The following is a 14,124-nucleotide window of genomic DNA, read 5'->3' on the forward strand; positions in this document are numbered from 1 at the left end:
ATCTCCTCCAGTCCCTCCTTCTCAATCCAAACCATCTACATCTACATCTACACTACTCTTACCTATGTCCCCAGACAGTAGTCCCCCCCCTGTGCCCCCTCCTCGTGCTATGTCCTCCCTCTCCAAAAACCTCACCTTCACTCCCGTCAACATACTCATAAAATACCTCTCCATGTTTTCGTCGTCTGGCATGTGTGTGACTTGGACCCGAAACTCCGCTACTAATCGCGGTATTACTTTCCAGACGATTAGTTCGGCCAGGTGGCGGCCGGGACAGGTGCGTGCGCCGCCGCCGTAGGTGAGGTTTAGGTGGAGCATTTCTCTCAATCTCTTTCTTTCGGCTTCTTCTTCTGGGTTTAGGTTTGGTTGCGGAGGCTTGCTGGATGAGTCGGAGTCGGGTTCGGGCTCGGGGGCGAGCTCGGAGTCGATTTCGGAGCCGGCATCGGAGCCGACACCCGCGTTGGAACCGGCCTTTGATGGTGGTGATGATGATGATGAGCCGGAGTGATGACGGGACAACCACCGACTAGGGTTATACACGTCCGCATCGTCCCCAAAGATTTCCGTGTTCCGATGCAACGCTACAGGATTACACCCCACCGTCGTCCCCTCGGGGACCCAGTGGCCATGCAGCATGACTCCTGCACCGTCAAGGTCTCGCGGGACAGTCCTCGAAAGACTCATGGCGATGACAGGATGTAATCTCTGTGCCTCTTTGATGGCTGCCAGAGTATACGGGAGTTGCTTAGCCGTGGTATCGAACGGCACCGTCCCACCACCCCGAAGATGGGAACCAACTTCCTCAGCGACTCTTGCTTGAACGGCTGCATGCGTCCCGAGCATAGCCATACAAGCCGTCAAAGCCGAACAAAGCGTCTCATGTCCCGCGCCAAAGTTGGTCATTGCCATTCTGCGCAGGTAGGTTTCCGTGAACTGCTCCGGCTTGGATTGATGCAGTCTTATCAGATCCTCCAGGAGATCCTTCTTCCCGGTCCCTTTGTCTTGCTTCTTCCCCGCCGGCTTAGGGTGTTTGTTCTTCTTGCTGGGCTTCACCACCTTCACATCTTCACTCATCCACAAAAGCAAAGCCATCGACACCCGTCTCGACACCTTCTGATAAACAGCCGTGAAAAACGGCTTGAACCCTTTCGGTGTAGCGAACGTGACACCCCAAGTATTCGACCACCACCTAGCCACTCCCTTCCCAATTTTTGCGCCTATTCCGAAAGGACCACCTTCTAGAAAAGAAAGAACGGTGATAGAGGGAAACAGGCCAAAGACGGACTTGCGCTTCCATCCACGGTAACCCTGGACACTTGTCCCGCCGTCGGACTTGTCGCGGATGTAACCCGGTGACCAACTGAGGACTACGGCGCCGAGACATTCGACGGCGATGATGTGCATCCATTCTTTGAGATCGACTTCTTGGCCTTGGAGGGTGCGCAGCTGGGCGATGGCGCGATCCAAGACGGCGTCGATTTGGGGTTCGAATTTCTTGAGGGAGGAGAGTTGGTAGAGCGGGCCGATGAGACGGCGTTGGAGGCGGTAGCGGGGGAGGTGGCGCTCGGAGAGGAGGTCGAGGGTGTCGGGGTGGTGCTGCCGTAATTGGAGACTGGGAAAGGGGAACTTGAAGGGGGAAAATTTGAGGGAAAGGGTGGGTTTGGTGAGGAGGGTTGAGACTGCGTTCGTTGGATTAGACTTGCAACTTGTGGGGTTAGGAAAAGGGGGGAGGCAAGTGAGGGAGGGGGAAGAATCTAGAAGGAGGGAATGAACGTACGGTAAAAATCCGATTTCTCAAATCCACTTCCTGCACCTATTGAATCCCATTAGCATCATGTCATAGTCCACTCGGTGAGTGCACATCTCATCCACTGAAAGGGGAGAAGGAACCTACTATAAATAGTCTTAAACGCCTCCTTACTATCAAACCAAAGTTCATTAGGACCAACTCTCACCACGGGCCCATATCGCTTATGTAGAGTTGTGCCCAACTGATACATGCGACCATTGCGGGCATGACAAGCGTGCCAGATGTTGGAAAGGGCAGCTAGACAAGGACCAGGAACGCCAGCGAGGGGATGGAGATACAGTCGGTATACTGCGATGGCGAGGATGATGACTATTGTAAAGAGGAGAACTGATGTAGTTGTCTTGAGTAGTAGTGATGTAATTCTCTTGAGAAGTGGTGTAGTCGTCTTGAGTAGTGAGACTAAAGTCGTGAGGACGTCTTGCAGTGTTGGCAAGGACATGGTGGTGAGTGAGGATGGGAGACTGGCGTTGAAAGTACAGCAGGGGCATAACTCAATTAGTAGGGACATGTTTGTTTGTTGTTAATGCGGAGAGGTAAATGGCTGATCTCTTGAAGCTTCAGTACTGTCAGATCAGTCTCGCGCAGTCCTTGAAATGAGCGATAGCGCTTTTGTGTGATGAAGAAAGTCCAACATGTAAATGATGCCTCAGCCGGCGTCCATCATATTTCCCGTCGTGGTGGTCGAGAGGCAGCAGTGTTGTTATGTTGTTGCCTAGCTTGGAGTGGTGGACAATATCATGAACGAGAAATTTTGCTGAAACAGAAACATCCATGGCGACAAATTTTGGATACACTTCAGTTGCTTCAGGGTTAGGGCTGGGTATGTAATGCTGAGCATAGGGGCGACAAATGTCTGACACTGTCTGTCATCCAAAAAGAATGTAAATGGAATCATGTATTGAATCTCATGTATTAGAGTAGCCTGCCTTGTGAACGTAGTAAATCATCATCACAACATAATCAGTCGTTACTTGGATCCCCTCCTTTCCCCTCGAAGTTTCTCCACGAAGTATCGGCTTACTGAGGAGGACCGAGGCTGAGGATATCCAACCCATCCTTCAGCTGCGACTTGGTCGGCATCTTGTTGAGCTGCATCATCTGGGCACACTGAGCCATGGCGGGATCCTTGCCCATACTTGCCATGGCCACCACCGTCTCTCCCTTGGTGTAATAAGCCACCCACTTGCCCTGGTCAGGCTCGCCCTGGAGAACAAGGTCATCCCATCCGTGGTTCGAATTTCCGCAGTACCGAAGCTGTGCACCAAGCGCGCTCCAGAACACCGGGGTGAAGAACTCGGGCTTCAGGTTGGGGTGCACGATATGGTTGGCCACTGTACGGCCAGCGTTCTGAGCGACGTTGTAATGCTCAATACGAACGTACTTGCCGTCGCCACCGGGGCCATGGTAGGGATACGAGGCAATGTCGCCAATGGCGTACACATCCTTGAGTCCAACAACCGAAAAACTCTCGTCGACCTTCAAGCTGCCATCGTCCTCAAGGCGGACCACACTGTTTTCCTTGAGGTACTCGGTAGCTGGCGAAACGCCGACGCCCAGAATCACCATGTCGGCATCAAGCTTGGTTCCGTCTTTGAGATGGACTGAGCCAACCTTGGAGGGGTCGGCTGCTGATGGCTCGGCCTTGTCGACGCCGGCCGACATGTAGAACTTGACACCCTTGGACTCAATGTTCTTCCTGACAATGGCGCCCACGCGCTCCCCTAGCACGCGCTCCAAGGGTTCCTTCTCCATTCCGATAATGGACACCTCATTTCCGTCAGACGTGCAAGCAGCGATCTCCATACCGATAAAGGAAGAGCCGATAATGACAATCTTGTTGCCCTTCTTCTCGCCAATCGCCTCTTTGATGTTCTTGGCGTCGTGGACATTGCGCAGAGTGAAGATGTTGCCCAAGACCTGGAAGCCTTGAAGAGGCAGGAGCTTGGGGGTGCCGCCAGTGGCAAGGACCAGTCTAGAGTAAGGGAGTTGTTGACCGGACTTGGTCTTGACTGTCTTGCCCCCAAAATCGACACCGACTACCTCGTCCTGGACAAAGTCAATGTCTCCGGTCTTGAACCATTCGGCATCGCGCCATTGTAGCTTGTTGAGATCGGTCATGAGCGTCTTGCTGAGCTTGGGGCGGTCAATGGGCAGGTAGCCCTCGTTGGTGACGACGGTAATGGGGCCGGAGAAGCCTAGCTCACGCAATCCTTCCACGGCGCCGAGAGCACCGGAACCGCCGCCGACAACGACGACCCTGTCGGATAGAGGAGCTCCGGCAACCTTGCACTTGATCTTGGGCTTGCGATGGCCGGCTTTGATGGTCTCGGCATCACCCGTGATGTAGACGGCGCCGTCGCGTTCGGTGGCCTTGAAGACCGGGAGAGCATCGAGGGCGGGGGCGTTCTCGATGTCGCCCGTCGTGGTGTTGAAGCAGGCTCCGTGCCAGGGGCAAGTCAGCTTTCCGTTGTGGCCCAGAACACCCTTGGCCAAGGGGGCACTACAATCGCATTAGTGAGACGGATTCCTCCAAGTCGCATGGCGCAGGTGACATACCCGTAGTGAGTGCACCGAGGGCCAATGGCCTGTGTCTTGCCGGCGGCGTTGAAGAGGAGGACCTTTGCATCCAAACCCTCCACCTCGACCTCGTGCTTCTCGCCGGGTTGGAGGTTGAGAGAGGTGATGCCCTTGAGCTTGTATTCTTGCGCCATTGTGAAGTGTGGTGTCGACGAGAATAGACGTGTTGTTGATGTTGTTGCTGTTGTTGTCGGAGTGCGTAGTAGAAGAAAGAATCGAGTCGAGAGGACTTGTCGCTGGCAGGCTGCCGAGAGGGGTCGAGAGAGGGGTAGAGAGCGGGAGAGAGGCGGCAGTGCAATCATGGATGTCATCCGATGGCTGCAGTGGTCACAATTCGATTGATGGTGTAGAGCAGAGACAGAGTGGGGGAAAGCTGAGTGAAGAAGAAGAGGGTTCAGATAGTGACTGGGAGGTACCTGGGCTACGATGGGAGATGGGACTGGACGGGATCATTGATGTAATCAAGAAGCCATGATTGGTGAGCTCGCACTTGTGCGGTCCAGTTGCTGTCAGTATGTACCATGAACATTCAGTACTACATACGGAGGTGGGATGAAGTAGGTGGCAGTGGTGGGCTACTTATCTGAAGGTACTTGTAAGATGCACCTTGATGGCCACTCACGATCCACCGGGAGAGGGTGCAACTGTGACAGATCTGGCAGCTTAACATCTATGATGACTTGAAATAATCCAAGTATCAATCACTACTGCCACATATCAAGGTCTTGTTTTCTAGTAGAGACCTCAAAAGCTTGAATGAGGTGGCATATAAACATAAAAGGGAGTGATGCTTCGTGGGGAACCAATGTTCCAGGGAATGGGCCTGCTTGATGTACCAATTGATAGAAGCTAGAGATAGCTCCCGCTCCTATCATGTCGATGCCGTCATTGCAGTGGGTACCTACCTACCTCTAGCACAGTCGAAGCAATCTGATTGGTTCAATTCGATTCTGTCCTTCCATTTTCCATTTTCGACAAGCAACTGAATGCTCCACGAATTCTGAGTCCCCTCTTCCAACGTCAACCTCGACAAAACACCATGGCACTCCTCACTCCGGTCCTCTACTCCGGCTCCCGTCCCTACACTACTAATCAACAGCCATCACAACTTGCTCCCCTTGTCTATCCTCTTGGCCAACTGCCGCAACTCCTTGCGCAGAATCTTCCCACTCGGACTCTTGGGTATGGCATCAATAAACACCACGCCTCCTCTTAGTTTCTTGTGGTTGGCCACTTTGCTGGCAACCCAATCCACAATCTCCTCGGCCGTGAGAGTCGCATCGCCAGCCACGACATACGCCCTACAGTATTCCACCCACCACATTAGCTTCCGATATCCGACATCATGTTCGACTGAATCCACTCACCGAGGAACTTCAGTCTCTTCTCCCTCCACGCCAATCACTGCCGCATCAGCTATCTTGGCATGACTGACCAACAAGGCCTCCAGCTCGGCCGGTGCCACCTGGAGCCCCTTGTACTTGATGAGTTCCTGCGACTTCTGTTAACCCAAAAGTCACACCAGCAAACCACCATCATCTCTCACCTTCTTTCGATCGACGATATAAAACTTGCCGTCCTGAAACAGCCCGATATCCCCAGTGCAGAACCACCCATCCACAAAGGCCTCCTTGTTGGCTGCATCGTTCATATAATACCCCTTGGTCACATTGGGCCCCTTGACCCACAGCTCGCCCGCTTGCCCTGCTTCCACGTCCTTGCCATCGTCGTCAACAATCCGCGCCCGGCCATTCATCACCAGCATGGACACACTCCCCGTTTCGTCGTCGATCCCCCGCGGCATGCTTGTCATGGCGCCCGTCGTCTCGCTCAGACCCCATGTTTGCGTCAGATATGCCTTGCCCTTTCCAAGCTTCTTCCGCGCTGCCAGTTGGAGCTCCTTTCCCATGGGAGCTGCCCCCGCCACAGCCCACTCCAGCGAGTCAAACTGATCCGTCACCAGAGGGCTTTTGGCAATGGCCAGGTATATCGGTGGCACCGAGACGAGCGTCGTGATCTGGTATTTCTTGCTGTACTCGAGGAACTTGACAAGGTTGAAGCGCGGCATCCAGTACAAGGTGCCGCCCACATAGAAGCTGTTGACAAAGTAGCCCTGCACTCCCGCAATGTGCGCCGCCGGCAAGTGGGCAATGGTCCGGTAGTCCGCCGACATATCCCGTCCCCTTGCCTTCTCGTACTCTCGAGCCGGATCAAGCACAAGACATGCCTGGCTTACCATGTTGGTGTGCGAGAGCCTGCACATTTTAGGCAAACCAGTGGTCCCGCTCGAGAAGAGAATGCAGATAATGCTGTTTTCAAGGGCTTTCGTGTCCGTGATACGTTGCCACTCCAAGGTTTTGGTTGAGATGGGAATGGGTGTTGACTGTTCAAGGTTGGTGAGTTCGAGGTGCGGCTGCGATCCCAGAACAAGGACTCGGGAGCCGGGAATGTTGGCCAGCTTCGCCGCGGCTGCAGCAACTTCCTTGGTGTCTTCATTGCACAGGACGAGCTTTGCCCCAATCTGCTTGATCTGCCCAGCGAGCTCGGTAGCCGTGGATGCCGGACTTGATGCCGAAAAGATTCCGCCCGCCGCCATGGTCGAATAGAACAGACAGGGCAAGAGGAAGTGCCCTGACGAGATACACAACACCACATCTTTTTCCGGCCCGTCTTGACCAATGCCGTACCGGTGACGGAGGGTATAAGCCAGACGCTTGACCAAGTGCCGAAGCTGGGCTTTACTAACTGCCTTGCTGGGATCGGCAGCGTCGGCGTGGACCACCGTGTCCTCCTTCGCTCCGCATGCTGATGAGTCTGCAAAGGCATCAGTAAATTTATAAGGCCAATGCTGACAACGGCTCCTTGGCCAGCCCCCACGAAGCGGGTACGTTACCAAAAAGGAGAGACAACAGGTCAAGCTGTGGAAAGTCTCGCTGCTGCGATGCCTTGTAAATGATGCCGGAAGACGTCTTCTCCACGATGGTCGCCATCTTGTTTATGATTCTGTCACTGTACAAGTGAAAACTACAAAGGCAAACCTTGTGTTAGCTCTCAAAACCCAGTCTCGCAAGAAGCAGCATCTTATACCTGAAGGACGTTCGTTAGCGCCTGGCCTTACCCGCTTGGACACCGCAAGAACAGAAAGGAGGTCGCCGGCCGCCCATGTGTCTAACTTGTACGCTTTGCCGTTTTCGATAAAAGGGCGTTCCTTGGACGACCTGAACAGAGCTTATCGATCATTGAGGCGGCGAATGAAAGCTCATCCCAGCAATCTCTTTCCCCGCAAATCGGGGAGACTGCACGAGCATTTTCAGCAAACCTCGGCACTTTCGGATTGACGTCAAGGATCCCCTTTCGTTCTTTCGCTACACTACATATCTATGACACTACGTACAACTTATGTCCGAGACATGGGTGGTTATTTGTATCACAGCTGCAATGCCGGAGGCCGATAATGCCGGAGGCTGACCGCCCTTGATCGTCGCCCGAATACCTCGGCACTCCACTATTAACCACATACCGTTCACCACTGGTCGGGATCCGCATCCGCAAAAGTATCACCAATGGCAATCTCATCAAACCAAACCTGACGGAAGGGCTGAGAGCCAGAATAGCCCGAATCATACCAAGCATTGGCATAGAGACCGACTCGGAACTGGAATCTCACGTCGGTGTCGAGAGTCGTCTTGATGTCGTAGTGCTCGACGACCTTGGTTCCATCATACCAGAGCTTGAAAAAGCCTGAGCTGTCGCTCCTCCAACTGACCTGCATCACAATCTTGTGCCAGGTACCAGCGCTGACGTTGATGCCGGTGTCGAAAGAAGTGGTCGAGGGAGAGCAGAGCGTGCCACTCTTGACTCTGGTCATGAGACGGTTTCCATTGACCCAAACCATGGTGGTGGGCGACCACTCGTCGCAGCTGCTGGAGCCAAAGTTGCCGATGAACTGGGCAAGGTTGTAGGACTGCGCGGGGCTCGACTGCCAGTCGCCCTGCAGACGGAACATGAAGCCATAGAAGCGTGTCTCGCCCCGGGCGTAGCCGTTGAGGGTCCGCACTTCAGCGTGGTAGCGGCCCGAGTAGAAAGAGTCGTAAGTCTGCTCGAACTTGAGGGCTGTGCCTCCCTCGTATACCACGTTGGTCACTTCGGAGATCTTGCCCTTGTTTTCGGTCTGCTGGCCATCCCAGCCGCTGAGGGTGCCGTGGTTGCTGAAGATTTGAGTTCCCTGGACGATGACGGGCGTCACGGCCGCGAGCGCGGCGATGAGCACATGTTGGATACCCATGTTGCGTTCAAGAGATATCAAAGGGAGTTACCGGGCGGGTCGGTATTTAATTGAGGAGGTAGCAAGGTTGGATGCTCAAGAAGCTACTCCAGGAGGGGACGGTCGGCTCATTGTCGACTTTTGTACTTTTCTCACAACATTGCGGTGGCGTTGAGGTTCTCAGTTAAAAGGGACATGAGTAAGAACCTCTTCGCATGTTGTGAGTAAGCGGCCACACATACGAGCTTACAATCCAATCGCGGCCTTCTTATGTCGGCTGCCTGGGCGGAATATTGGTGGCGTCTCCGGCGCTTACTAAGGTCAAACAGGTAGGTGGTATCAACAGAAGGCTTGGGAGTATCCTTACTAAATGGGGATGCCCTCACCATTTCCCATCATTCCTGCTTATGGGTATATCACCCTGCTAGCGCATGGCCCCGGGCAAGTCGCTGTATCGCCAACAGATGGAGAGTCTGCAACAATACTCGCAGTTGCACAAGTACAAGCAATGGTTCATCGATCGCTCAAAAGAATGGGTATGGCTAACAAGGTACCAACGCGAAGACACATAGGGTTTCGGCTTTACGCTTTCGACAGATGCGGGTCGAAATTATTTCATTTCCTCGAAGATGAGATCACATTTAACACATAAAAGGAGAAATGCTTCCGTTCTATGCCGGCACACGACGTCGTAGGTGTCCTACTACAGATACCCAACACTTCACAAAGATCCAAGATGCTTCCTAAGCCGACACAGAACTCCACGTTCACCATCCAAAACTCAATCAAGGGACATGCTCCTTTACCTCAGCCGAGCCGCCCAGCTTGTTTTCGTTGGTGCTGCGCCTACCAAGGCCAGTCGTGTCATGCTCAGTGTGGTTGACCACCTTCTCGGCAGCGGCATTGGCCTGTCTCTGAAGGTCCTCACCCTCAAACATAAAGGTAAGCTCTTCGAGCGTCCGACCCATGGTTTCAGGGAACATAAAGTAGACGAAGCAGACCTCGAATGCGAGCCAGCAGCAGTACGAAATGAGGTACTTCCAGCCAACGTTCTTGAGACCGATGGGGTTGACAAAGGTGGTGAAGAAGCCGGCCAGACGACCAAAGAGCTGGAAGACGGCAATACCACGGGAGCGCTCGGCATACGGCCAGACTTCCACCATGTAAGCTGCCCTTTGAATTAGTGATATTGACCTCTGAACAGGACATGGGGGTTCAACTTACTGTAGGTCAGGGCGTTGTAACCCATGTTATAGCACGGCGAGTACATGTAGATGAAGAAGAGGGTGGCGATGTTCGCCCCGTTGTTGGGTGTCCCATTCGCCTTGCCTGTCATGGCGCGCTCCATGGAGACAGTCCATGCGATATAGCACAGCAGCAAGCTGATGGTGCAAGCCATGTACATGATACGACGTCTGATACGGGTGACAAGGAGCGAAACGGTCACGCCGCAAAACAAACTCCAACAGGCGATGGAGACGTTGATCTTTTGGATAAAGGTCGACTCAGTGAAGCCAATCATCTTGAGGAGGTCGCCGAGGAAGTAGGAGATGAGAGTATTGCCGGACCATTGGGTGAAGAGACCGAGCATGGACGAGATGAGAAGACGCTTGCGCATGCCCGAGGTCCGAAGGAGATCCATCCACGAGCTCTTGGAGACGGTTTCGTATTCGAGACGGATGACGGCTTGCATCTGGGCGAACTCGGCGGCCACGAATTCCTCACCGCGCTCCATTTCTCCGTGGTACTTTTTCAGAATGTCGTGGGCTTCTTGAGAGCGGTCCTTGGTGATTAGCCAGCGGGGACTCTCGGGGATGAAGCTGCATTTCCTCAAGTCAGCGAATTCTCGTTCTCTGGCCAACAAGACGCATGACTCAAGACGTACAAGACAAAGGCAAGTTGAAGCAGTGAAGGGCAAATCTGGAGAAGGGATGGGATTCTCCAGCCCCAATTGCTCGCGATGCTGTTGGTGCCAAAGACAATGGCGGCAGCAACGATTTGGCCGACGAAATAGGACACGTTGAAGAGCGAGGTCAAGACGGGACGTTCTTTCGGGTAGGCAAGTTCGCCGATAAGGGAGGAGCCGGAGACGATGCAGGTGGGGATGCCGAAGCCGAGAATCATACGGGCGACGATGTACATGCCGACTGTTGTTGGCGGCGGTCAGTGTTGGCGTTTTTGTGGTATTTACGGCAGAGAGAGAGGTATATAGGTGCTTACCATGTTGGGAAAACCCCTGAATGATGGCGCCCACAATCATGACGATTGAGCCAAGAGCAATAGACCATCTTCGACCGAACCTGTCGTTGATGATAGGTACCAGGGGAAGAGACAGAATGGCACCAAGAGAGTACGCTGCGCTGATGATGCCTTTGAGAGCTCCCTGCGGGTTGTCGAAGTCTGCAATACTGTGATTAGCAAGGAAGGAACCAGAACGGCACCATGTCCATGTATCGCATGGCGCTGACAGAAGGCCAGAACGAGTAGGAGGAACAATGAGGATGAAGACTTACACTGGATCCACGACTCCAAAATCTGCAGGGCGTTGATCATCTGGGAATCAAACCCCGACGTCAACTCGATGCCCATACATGTCGGGAAAAGCATAAAGTAGAGGAATCGCAGGTTGGGTTTCTTGTACCATGGGATTGGGTCCTCTTTGGCGAGGCGGGAGATGACGGGGTCGGAACCCCCGAAGTCACCGCCTGCACCGCCCATTTTGGGAAATGATTGTTGATGTTGGTCTTTCTACTGCTGCTGGTAATGTAGGGAGTGCTGTTTGTAGGAGAAGTGGAGGAGCAGGAGGAGGAGCAGGAGGAGGTTTGAGTTGCCCAAGGTTGGCGAAGTATGGTTGGGAACAAAGCAAGAGAGCAGAGGGGACAAGAGTCTATCTGTCTGGATGGCAGCAGGTAGTCTATCTATGTATGAATGGACTTCGAACCATGGACCGGCTGCCTGGGAATAATACCCTACCTTCTCGAGTCGTCAAACCATGGGATGTGATAGGTTACAACTCCGCGCGAACCCTACCTACCTACCTACATGCAATATCGAGCCGTCCGGGGGATCACCATGTACCCTGTTACCCCATTATTCCATCCCTGGTAGAATGTAGACAACATATCTACAATCACGGATCACCGTATCCTTAAGGTATGGCACACCTCGTTCGTTCGTTCGTGTGCGGGGATGGAACACGGAAAGACTAATTCGGTACCGCACTAGAGTGTAAACGAATCATGATGGTTGTTCCCCCACACACTACCACACCAAGTCTCGAGTTCCCCAACTTTACTCTAACCTCTTCCGGAGATACTAGGCGGGGGAAAACCATTGTCGGGTTGACAGCCTGAGGTGCCTAACTCTATCCGGTCGAAGATGACCAATGAGACGGCTGTGTTAATGTTGCACATGTGCCGCCGCCGGGTCGTCTTACATTACCCCATGATTTACATGCCCATTCTGAGGTAACGTCCCTGTTTTGCATGTACCGAGCGCTTGGCATTTCATGGAGGTCTGGGGTGGGATGGGGTAGAATGGAAAGGCTGACGGCCAAGCTAAATAGCGGATTGGACGACGGACGGCCTGACAAGGAAAAAAGGGAGGGGAAGGGGAGTGGGATTTGACAGAAAGGCTTCCCCGGATAAATACCATGTACATAGTGTACTCACATGTGCAGGTACCAAGCCGGGATAGAGGCTATTTCATCCGTTAGCGTCTTTTTGGATTCGATTATATTGGACCCTTCCTTCCTTTTTCGAGAATGACAGAGATGGAGGTGTATGTAGGAAGATTGGTGGAGTGAGTTCACATGCGAGCCAATGTGAACTTGTTTACCTACCTAGGTACTGAACTGGAACATACCTACCCTAGGTAGGGAGGCCAAGAACTCCAAGGAGAGGAGAACGGGAGCCAAGCCCTATGGTTTGTGAGGTAACCTGGAGGTAACCTGTCAGCAGGGCATGTTTCGGGGTTCGAATGAGGGTCGAGGGTCGAGGGTTGGAGTAAGAGATGTGGCGATTGAAGAAAGAGCGGGCAAGAAGGAAGGAAGGAAGGATTAACGAATTACGAAACACGGTTAGGCGGACCATTGCAGCACGCTCAGGAGAATTCTACTGATCTGGATGGTCTGACAGGACGAAATGTGTCGCTCGTGGGCGTCAAGTCAAGTATTAGGTACCTTTCAAAGTCGATCGGAAGGCGGTTCCACACTTAAAGGTTCGTCTGGGGGTGGTTTGTCTTTGCTCTTTGCTCTTGTGGGAAAGTAAGATGACAGGAAGTCTAGAGATAGCAGGCACTTCATGAGAATCTTGGAAGGTAGGTAGGGATGGCTGGCTTATATACTTGCCAAGTCTCGACTCTATCCCGAGTTCCCCGTTACATACGCCCATCCAGTCATCAAAGACAACACTCAGACGTTCAGATACTACCTCTGCATAATACTACCACGCCAACCTACTTACACCGTAGTGTACTTTGGCATCTTAACAGCCATTATGCATGTTCCACACTCTCATCTTTTCATCTCTTGTGCTTCTCCGCGTTTGGTCTACGAACTTTACCTAGACTGCATATGTTGGGATGCTGGAACCGACGTTGATGGTCTCAGGCTTGGCTACCAGGTCGATCCCCCTTCCTCCGGGACCGAATTTAGAAGGGAAGATGCATGTGAAGAGACTGAAGGCTGTGGTGATATGAGTGGCTCAGCTAGGTTGATATGAAGACCTTGTCATGATCAAGGGCCGAACCGGGTTAAATAATGCTAACGGAGTCAATGGGACTGCGGGTTGAGATTATGTTACACGCTACACGGCAGAAAGCACCAGGTTTGACACTTTAACCTTCAAAACCCAGCAATCCCGGACTGGGTTATGTTGGATATCACATGGATTTGAAGTCTTCCTCTCATCTCACGAGGTGTATATCTAAGGTACGGCGTGAAGCCTAAAGCAGCGTAGCAATGGAGTTGAGAGTTCCGTTCCAGCGGTTTGGGACAAGATATGAACTCGCATTCTTCATTCTTTATTTATCAGTTGTGATACCTTTGTTAGACGAAATAGGTACCTACCTCTACCTCTCTTCCCTTGATCCAGATCATAGGGACTTGGATAACGACGCGAATGATTTGTTGCGAGCCAAGAGGAAGCCAAGGAGGACTCATCAATAGAGGTAGGTAGGAGGCACGATTCTGTGCTTGCTAAAATGCCTGGCAGCCGAGGTGGTGTGGGACAGGGCTACAGGAGTTCATCCACTGTTGGTTCTCTAGTTAAAATCGGGAGTCAGATTGGAAGAATCGCCGGTGAGGGATGGACGATGATCTGACCAAGATTCCATTGAGAAGAGCGAGGCGATGGAATTGACATCTAAAAATGTGAAATCGGATTCAGCATCAAGCGTCACTATCGGTCGAGGTCATTGAGTCTGAAGAGTGCTCGACATTTGTTGCGCGATGCAGACATCTCTGCACATGAGT

At 52.8% G+C, this 14,124-nt stretch overlaps 5 protein-coding genes across 5 annotated transcripts; all 5 read right to left on the reverse strand.

Moving 5' to 3' along the window:
• Nucleotides 1-21: 21 nt before the first annotated feature.
• On the reverse strand, nucleotides 22-2,249 carry B0T23DRAFT_324268 (cytochrome P450; the record flags this gene model as incomplete). Its single annotated transcript, XM_062835413.1, has 3 exons — nucleotides 22-1,679; nucleotides 1,778-1,813; nucleotides 1,895-2,249. The coding sequence occupies 3 exons, from the start codon at nucleotides 2,247-2,249 to the stop codon at nucleotides 22-24; spliced, it is 2,049 nt and encodes a 682-aa protein (XP_062689460.1).
• A 578-nt stretch (nucleotides 2,250-2,827) lies between these two features.
• On the reverse strand, nucleotides 2,828-4,698 carry B0T23DRAFT_324764 (uncharacterized protein; the record flags this gene model as incomplete). The annotated part of the gene is made up of 2 exons (XM_062835457.1): nucleotides 2,828-4,310; nucleotides 4,367-4,698. 2 exons carry the CDS (start codon nucleotides 4,696-4,698, stop codon nucleotides 2,828-2,830), a joined length of 1,815 nt encoding a protein of 604 aa, XP_062689461.1.
• Nucleotides 4,699-5,489: 791 nt separating this feature from the next.
• B0T23DRAFT_432272 (uncharacterized protein) lies at nucleotides 5,490-7,377 on the reverse strand (the record flags this gene model as incomplete). Its single annotated transcript, XM_062840368.1, has 4 exons — nucleotides 5,490-5,688; nucleotides 5,755-5,879; nucleotides 5,934-7,201; nucleotides 7,281-7,377. 4 exons carry the CDS (start codon nucleotides 7,375-7,377, stop codon nucleotides 5,490-5,492), a joined length of 1,689 nt encoding a protein of 562 aa, XP_062689462.1.
• Nucleotides 7,378-7,910: 533 nt separating this feature from the next.
• On the reverse strand, nucleotides 7,911-8,672 carry B0T23DRAFT_399282 (polysaccharide lyase; the record flags this gene model as incomplete). The annotated part of the gene is made up of 1 exon (XM_062838411.1): nucleotides 7,911-8,672. The coding sequence occupies one exon, from the start codon at nucleotides 8,670-8,672 to the stop codon at nucleotides 7,911-7,913; it is 762 nt and encodes a 253-aa protein (XP_062689463.1).
• Nucleotides 8,673-9,436: 764 nt separating this feature from the next.
• On the reverse strand, nucleotides 9,437-11,369 carry B0T23DRAFT_407784 (general substrate transporter; the record flags this gene model as incomplete). The annotated part of the gene is made up of 5 exons (XM_062839217.1): nucleotides 9,437-9,819; nucleotides 9,876-10,471; nucleotides 10,537-10,798; nucleotides 10,872-11,051; nucleotides 11,165-11,369. 5 exons carry the CDS (start codon nucleotides 11,367-11,369, stop codon nucleotides 9,437-9,439), a joined length of 1,626 nt encoding a protein of 541 aa, XP_062689464.1.
• Nucleotides 11,370-14,124: the final 2,755 nt, after the last annotated feature.

The sequence above is a fragment of the Neurospora hispaniola genome (assembly GCF_033458365.1).
Source record: "Neurospora hispaniola strain FGSC 10403 chromosome Unknown B0T23scaffold_8, whole genome shotgun sequence".
NCBI lineage: Eukaryota > Fungi > Ascomycota > Sordariomycetes > Sordariales > Sordariaceae > Neurospora > Neurospora hispaniola.